The sequence below is a fragment of the Lonchura striata genome, chromosome 1, assembly GCF_046129695.1.
Source record: "Lonchura striata isolate bLonStr1 chromosome 1, bLonStr1.mat, whole genome shotgun sequence".
Classification (NCBI taxonomy): Eukaryota; Metazoa; Chordata; class Aves; order Passeriformes; family Estrildidae; genus Lonchura; species Lonchura striata.
This window is the reverse complement of record NC_134603.1, coordinates 138,814,115-138,822,916: the sequence shown is the minus strand read 5'-3', so window position 1 is coordinate 138,822,916 and position 8,802 is coordinate 138,814,115. Positions and strand designations below refer to the sequence as shown.

The 8,802-nt window shown below is 36.9% G+C and overlaps 1 protein-coding gene across 1 annotated transcript in view; it reads right to left on the bottom strand.

The window, feature by feature from the left end:
* Positions 1–530: 530 nt before the first annotated feature.
* Positions 531–8,802, bottom strand: part of SPAG6 (sperm associated antigen 6) — a 33,893-nt gene continuing 25,621 nt past the window's right edge. The window contains exons 8-11 of the mRNA XM_021530383.3: positions 7,061–7,252; positions 5,788–5,904; positions 2,958–3,103; positions 531–770 (exon numbers count right to left, since the gene is read on the bottom strand). Coding sequence (XP_021386058.2) covers positions 704–770; positions 2,958–3,103; positions 5,788–5,904; positions 7,061–7,252 — 522 coding nt within the window. The 3' untranslated portion in view covers positions 531–703. The remainder of the gene's footprint in view (positions 771–2,957; positions 3,104–5,787; positions 5,905–7,060; positions 7,253–8,802) is intronic.

Sequence of the window (8,802 nt, the reverse complement as noted above, 5' to 3'; positions counted from 1 at the left end):
TCCTCACAGAGTATCCTGCCTTAATTAGGAGGACTTTAGCAGAAGATGTATTATCTACCAGGCCACATCACCACATCACCATATCATGCCTTTGTATCATCATTCAGCCCTTGTATCGTCTTCATCTCTGATATTTCTTTGTTTAGCTGCTACTAACATGTTTGGACATGTAAAATAACATTTTACTTCCTCAAAGGTAGCAGTAGGAAATATCCCAGTGCAGAAAGAATTCCATAATTAGAAAGAACACAGGGGCCAGCTTTTTTCCCCTCATCAAGCCTGGGAAGCTTTAAACAATATACAAAGGCAAAAGGGGAAAATGGTAGTAAGTACTGAGAAGGCTAAAATTTGAATGAGATAACAAACTTTTCTTGTGGAAGAAAAAGGAAATGACTGATTCTAAAAAAGCTTCTGTGATAAATCATCACTTCTGCATCAAATTCCATTCATATATGTGGCAATACCTGGTAGTAATGTTAAAAAAAAAACAAAAAAAAAAAAAAAAAAACCAAAAAGGAACAAAAACTTAGCAACAAACAAGTTTATAAAGAATAAAATGTAGCTTGCTAGCATTGCTGAGCTTTTTCAGTAGTTCAAACAGTAGAAAGAGATTTGAGAATCAAGCAAGGTTTTCAACAGCTGTATTTGTATTACAGTCATAAAGGTATAAATGTGAAATGCAGCTCTAATAAAACTCTGAAGTTTATAAAACTGGTTGGTAATTTTCCACCCTTTCCAGGAGCATCTCAGAATATCCAGGGGAATAATACCTGAAAGAGAAACATTTTGTTTGTGTGTTAGACTATAAGGCATGTTCTGTGCAAAGTAATGAAACACTTTGCATATTTCTACTGATCAGGAAAAAAACAAACACCAGTCAAGGACCTCTGTAGTTACTCCCCTACGATGTTTTAACAACCTGCTTTTCAATGTCCATTATCATTTATACTTGGAAGTCAGGTTTTTTAATATATATTTAGCTTCTTTTAAGGCATGTAGGTAAGCAGCTACATTTCAGATAGGTTCAGCTTCAGCTGCCATAAGCATTGTCTTTACTGAGAAACGCAGGTGCTGGCTTCTTTTGGAATTATGGCCTTTAACAAAAAAGCATGAGTTTACAGAGAACTGTTGGCTGCAAATGACAATAGTCTGCTGCTGTTTGTCAGACACATCCTGAAACTCACATGAAGCCTACATCCATGAGAGGGACACTGGTTCTGGAACTAAAATAAATGTCCCAGTGAATTTCTCTCTCTAATGCCACTCAAGGATGGACATTTTCCAGAGGTTTTCGTTAGAGTAGGATTCTACAGGACTCTACGGTGCCATTTTTGTCCTGCTGTCATTCAGCTGGTTTTCCACAATGGACCAACTACATGCATCCAATAGGCAAGCATCAAAGCTGCATTTAGGTTTTTTTTTCCAAGTTAAGAGTATCTGAAATTTAATACTGTATTATTCTAAAAACATACGTCTCAGTATATTTTTAGTTTTGCAGGCATGTGAATTGCCGCCTCTAAGCCCTGAAAGCTTCAGCTATAGAGAAGAACACACCTCCATGTAATGTAGGCCTAAAAAATACTCAAAAAACATCCCTAGTGCTTTCCCTTGAAGGAAAACATATTTACCTTGTTAATTTTCATTTTTATGAATAACTTCTGCATAATTAAACTCTTTTTAAACTTCATATTAGTTCTGTGATTTGTAAAGCTAACTTTCCAATGCATTACTGTATTCAGTCTGCAAACAGCCTAAAATAACAGGTCTCCAGGACAAATCCAGAGCTGGATTCTATCACAGCTACTGTGCCTCAGGCAGCACAACCAACATCAGGCAGAAGCACAGACAGGCAAGCAAGAGATGCTCAGAGAGGCCTTTTCCTTTATTACATCCCAGGCTAGATGAGTAACCTTTTTTCATTTACAGGAGGAAAAAATTGCTATAACAAAAAAACATTATTAATATCCAGAAAAGCATAAACAAATTCCTGTTTCCCTCTGAAGTACTAGCTGCAGAATAAAATTTCTTTATGACTTTGCTTTTACCCATTTGACAGCCACTGGTTTTCCTTTGTGGAGACAAACAGGGCTTCATTTTGTGAGACTTAGTTTCTAGCTACTATTAGCTGAAGAACTCTGCTGCTATAATTAAAATTGATGATGCAGATTTTCAGAGCCTGTAGAGGGAGTACATGAGTACAACATCCTTCTGATGTGCTGATGGAGTGAAGGACTGGTAAATGGATATCTAGAATCTAGGAGGGCATTTCTCTCATTATTACAATTTAGGATGGTGACATTTTGACTGTAAGCTATTTAATAGTGTTTCTGTATTCATTAAGGGCAAAGTTCAACTTGGTGCAGACAGCTGGTGTATGGTTCTTTTATATAACATTTAAGCCTTGTGATGGGGCTCAGGGAGGAAGGGCAGCTGTGGGCAGAGCAACTGTGCTGGAGAGCCTCTGGACCCTCTGTACATCAGAGGAAGTTTCAAAGGAGCCTCTGAATACTCTAGTTCAGACACACTATTAGGAAAGTCAAGGATGCAACCAAAGATTTACCAATACCTGTATTTTGGAGCCTAAGTAATCCACAAATAAGTCACCAAAATAAATATCCCACAGACATTCATAAATATGAGTGAATACTGAAGACTCAGAGTCCATCTGTGCAGTGCAGGACTGACTTTTTGTCACACCTTCCTTCAAGAGCCTGATTATTTGGACTTTGTTGACAGACAAAGAAATTTGATTCCAAATACAAAAAGAGAAAGCATTCTAATGTATGTGTCCAGAGGTTGTGTTACTGCTGGGGCAATTAACCAAATGTTATGCTTTGGTTTTATTAAAACCAAAATTCACATAGGAGTTAAATTTTAAATCCTTCTTTTGTGTTGTTCCTGTGAAAAACATCTAACAATGTAACAAGTATAAAATCTTTAAATTTAATTTTCCCTACCTTACTATTTCCTCTGGATAGCAATTGTTAATAGTGTTGATATATTCCTGAAGAAGTGACCCAGGTTCTGCTTGTATTTCTTGAACCTTTTTAAGTCCACCAGTTGTTACAAAGAGACGACGTGCTTTACTATCATGTGGTAACACCTACACACAGAATAGTAAATTAATTTTTTTTCATTAATCTGTATGCTACTAGGCTTATATATTGCTTATTTGTTTTTAATTCAGAGGACAGATAAAATGGAAAATCCAAGAAACAACATCTGTAATGACTACTGTATTATAACACCCAGCTGTATAGGGAAAAAAAAACCCCAGAAACCATCCCTTTATAATTACAACATAATTTATCATGTACTTTAATACATAACATATATAAAATAATGAATTTAATATTTATCCTTACATAAATAATATTTCTTCAGTTATTCCTACAGAGACAATAAGATTGCAGAGAATAAATAGATAATCAAAACAGAACACTAACATGGAATAACAACAGCATCTGTTCCACTTAAACCAAGTTATTCAGGTCTTTTATGTCAATTCCCACAGTTTAATAGTAGAGCTGAATTTTATATCATTATAATGATCTAGTATAGATTAGTGCATGAAAACAATACTGAGAATTGTTGCAAGTGAACAATACAGCCTTGAAGCATTACATGCTACTATTAAATTCCTAGATATTAAAATCCTTTAACACACTGTGTAGCCATGGAAGCCTTTTACAAACACACACACAAAGCATAAACGTGAAGTTTCTGCAGCCAAAGGGGATGAGAAGCAGAAATGATCAGACAATAACATTCTGTGCTCCCTGAGTGATGCCAATACGCAGCTCTGTCCAGAGGACGGCAGGGAGGGAGGGAAGTGGGGGCTGGGCCAGGCAAGGGAGAATGACAGCATGTAGTCCATAGGCCCATAGGGCTGCAATATTATTAAAAAAAATAGAGAAAAAGAAAGATAGAAGATAATGCAAGATGTCAGCTGCACCTACAGCAAAACCAGATGCGTTTAAAATCAACTCTGAGTTATAGATTATGAGGGCAAAAGCATTTTGTAAGCTTCAGACTTAAAAAATGTAATGGTCAGACATTAAGTCATAAATTTGACTGTATTTCAGTGTAAAACTACAGCCTCAAATGAGGAAGGGAATGCCTAAAAGGATGAAGAAAAAGAACAAAATTTCTTCTATGCATACAGGCAAACAACCTTCATTTCTGTGGTTCCTCTAGGCTGTACAAAATCAACAGACAGGTAAAGAAAAAGCAGAAGAGCACAAAGACTTCTCTTATTATATGCTCCACAGAAGTGTCAGGAACAACTGTGATTTTCTTCATTGTGGGAACTGAACAGACGTCTGTTTTCACATATCTCCCACCACAAGAACTGCCAAGGAGGAACTAGCAAGGAGACAGGATATGGCCCTTTCCCTGCCTTCCTCCTCCACACTGTGACTTCCAGGCTGGATAAGACAGCAAAACACTTTCTGGGAAGGGGCCCTAAAGAGAGAGAGCACCTCTAAGACACAGTTTCTTCCCCCAATCCAACCTGAGACAGCACAGAACTGCACAAACTCTGAAAATGTTAATGCGAAAATGCACAGTCCAGCATGAAAAATAAACAGCACCCCGTTTTGAAGCACAGCTTGGAAATCAGGCTTTTACTGTGCCATAAATAAGCCCACAGAAGTAACATACCACAGCTCTAAGAATAGGAAATTCCCAAGGTATGGTACAGCAGAGAAAAATGCTTTTACTACAGAGAACTTAAAATTAAGAGTATACTTCAGAAGAACAAATGCCAGACAAGTATAGTTTAATACCATATAGGCAAAGGAGAAAAATGAAACAAAGTATCAGCTGATATGAAGGGCACAAAACCATTTCAATAGCAAGCAACATTCAAATGTACACTGGATAACCAATTGCTATGCACTTGGCTGATTAAGAGCTCCAGTCAGAACGAAGAAGCAAAAGGGACTGGATTCTGTGCAGATCTTCAGTCTTTGAACAGCCTTACCAAGAAGACAGGACAAATGAAACTGTGGCAATGTAATCAGGATCTGCACTACCAACAGCAGTGCTTCCAGGTCTGTCATAATCAGAACTGAGTGTTTTACTTGGCCATCTCCAGAAAGAACATCTCACCAACAGAGCTTGGTATACCCTGCTAACAGGTTACACTGCAGAGTATAGCACAAAACACAGCCTATAGTTGAACAGGATTCCCAACACGAGCTGAACATGTCAGACACTGCAAGTCTCCCAGTTAGTTAGCAATTACTTACAAATTTTCAATATTTTTAATAAATTGTATCACTTTTACATGCTGCATTCAAATCAACAATGTATTTAACAATTAACTTGCTAAATTTTGAGGGGGATGAAAAAAGATTTGGAATTTTCACACTTATTTGTGACTGAAAATTAATCAGGGTAAAAGGAGTGAAGTCTATATTATTGTAAAATATCTGACTTAAGTCACTGCTGTACAGATAGCTTGTAGTTTATCTAAAACAGATGTGACTGGGATTTATGCGATACATTGGCTCAGCGAAAATATTTGCACATGAGTTAATATTCCACTTAATCTCAAGAGGCAAGGAAGAAAAAAACACCTTGCTTATAAGAAACTGTTTTCCCAGTCTTAGGATGAATTATGGCAGATTCCAAATCCAGCTGTATAAGACAAAAGAACAGGATCCAAACTGTTTTGGAAGGGGATGCTTGAGGATCTTGAGAAAACAACAACACCTTTAGAGTGCCTAAATGGGAAGCAATTAGCAATTAGCATATTACTCACCAAGAAGAGCCTTTTCTTACCTTACTATACTGCCCGATAATATACTTCATGATACTGGGAGGGGCCTCATGAAGCAGTGGTTCAAGTGCTGGAAGATACGTACATTTCTGAAGAATGTTCTTTAAGGCTTTCTTAGCCTATTGAAATGCAAAATAAACTTTCTGTAGTAAGATATCAACAAAAACAATGAGAATTCATATATATCACTGAAGTCTGATCAAAAAAGCAAATTGATCAGAATTTTCAATGAGCAATTTCTGAATAGAAACTATGATATCTATCAGGTCATTTAATGAAGAATCAATTCTCTACTTAGATTTATTAAACCTCAAAACCTACAGCGCATCATATTATTATTATGTTATCTACAGTCAAAGCAATGGCAATTTTCCTTTGACTATAATGAAAGCTGGAGTAGACCCTTTAGGTAAATTGAAGTACTCTAATATAATAAGAAAGTTAAATCAAAACATATTTTACAAGATTGTATTTTAGAAGTGGCTTACTAGGAGAGGCTGCTGGTCTGGGATAGCAAAGTGCAGTACTGTCCAGGCAGGGGGGAAAAGAGAGAGTGAAACAATTGTGCATTGGTGCATATTTCTGAAAACAAACTCAATGTTGACTGATATAAGCAGTAGTGACCTTCTTGGTCAGGATTACAGGTACAGCTAATTTGGCTTCAATACTTTTGGGACTACTGGAAATTACTATATAAAAAGTACATGGAATGTGCAGAAGCACAGTGCAACATGGGAGATCCTATCCTGTCCTTTAACACTCTTACTGTTGCTCAGAAGTACACTTTACTAAACTGCAACTCTATGGGCTCCCACACAAGGAAAGGCCCTAAATATGGGCAGTTGCATGTTTTAAAGAGCAGAACCTTGATTAGCTGTTACAGTTTTATTGTAATAATAAAAGTGTAGGCAAAATTATTACAAGGACTGTAATGTTTTCTACAAGAGCTTATACTTGCAAAAAAAGAAGCAGATAATTAGAAATGAGTCACAAGAAATTACAGCAATATGGATCTATGCAACTCTGATCTAAAATGGGAAAAAAATAAGGGATTTGCTGTGGTGGCTGTAGCATATGATTTGGTATATACCATATGCACATGCATTAGGACCAGCCAGTCCCCTAATAAGTGACACAGCCTTCAGACACTGCACTCAGGAAAGCTGCGACTCAATGAGCATCAATTAAAACACATATAATTTAGTAGTTTTTAAGCACTTAAATATCTTGATTACAATTAATATACCACACTGCAAATACTACAAATCTACTTGCTTTCACTTTAAGATCTTCTGAGCTGCCTGTGTCCACAAAGATATCAAGCAGTGTGGGCAGCACGTTTGCTACTGCAACATGACGTGCATGCTCAGCAGTGTGTCTTCCAATCTGTCCCAAGGCCCAAGCAGCTGCTGCCTTAATATGATCTTCATGTTCTTCTATCAAGCAGACACACAGTGGTGGTATTCCCTGTAGCATTAATCAAAAGCACAACCTTTACAAATGTAGACCAGGGAACGACAATGCGAAACAGATACAGATAGTTAGAAAATGTTTCTCTATTTACACTCTCCTAAAAAAAACTGTAAGAGGATGCATGCTAATGGTGTCATACATTTACAGCATCCTGATTAGCAAGAAGTTTTAATAAATCTTAATAAATATAGTTAACAAGAAACAGATTCAATGTTCTAAGTCAGAAAGCGGCTTGAACAAACATGCAAATTTCTCAAACTGAAAATAAAAATCTGAGTGCTTATGAATCTATGATATCAGTTTAAGATCAGAAGTGCTCAATCACTGAGTCTTTCTTTTTTTTATTATCCACAGGACTAAATTTCAACTTATCAACCTCTTTTTGAGTCCAGCAGTTCATGTTTGACTCACCCAATCACTTCAAGAAGGGTTTCCACTCCTGATTTGTAGACATCAAGAGATGGAAGTCCCATATCCAGCTCTTACTAAAGCTGCTCCAGTTCAGACAGTCTTTATACTTTCTCCAGAACTACTTAGTAGCTGGTACTTTATGCCAAAACACTCCAACAGGAAACATTCCATGCTACTTTAGGTAAGGCAAGGCTACTAAACCTCTATCCAAAAAACCTTTTTCTCCATCCCATGAATCCTTCTTTACTCTTTTCTGCACAGTTTTCTGCTTTGCTGTTTTGGGTTTTCCCCCAGTATACTTTTCAAATACAGACAGTGGAACTATACATATTACTAAAACAAATAGATAAACTTTTCTTTTCCAATAATGCTTCATCTTCTACTCTTTCATACCACAAAGGACTAAATTGTGGGTGGCTTTGCCACTGCATTACAGCAGAAGACCACAGTGAAGTGTTTGTCCAGGATGATCCCAAGAATCATTGTTAGAAATCCATCCTTTCCAGGTTAGAGTACCATGGAATGGAACTATCACTTTACATCATAATATCATCAGTGTCTAACTGCATATGGTTATGCCACAGTGCATTTCTTTCAAATGGTTCCAGTTTACCAAAGCCCGTCCTCAGCACTATGTACCCCTCCACAAGCTTAATTTCCTCTGAAGCAGGTTTGTTGTTTTGTTTGGTTTTTTTAAATGGGTTTTGTGTTTATTATTATTTCTTTTGTAGATCATTCATTAACATATTTCAGTTCATCAAAGTTTGCCCAGATGCCTACAACAGCTCTCACAGCAGTTCCATTCAGTTATGAGAGGAATCATTATTATTCTTCAAAATTCTAACTTAGGGGCTTCCTCCAGAACTTAATCCTGGTTTCATCCCACTTAATGTCAAGCACTCAAAAGCAGGAGCATATTTGCTCTAGGCATTCCTAAAAGTGGAAAGAGAGACACATCCAGAGAAGAAGGGCCTCCAGAGGTGGCAAGAAAAAAGCATCTATTTCTTTAGTTTCAAAATACAGAAGAGCATTTTTTGATCATTCCTACTTGCCCTACATACTATATTATGTTGTAGCAACTTCCATTTTTCAACTTGCATTTCTACTAGAAGACATTTCTGTTCCTTTATTTA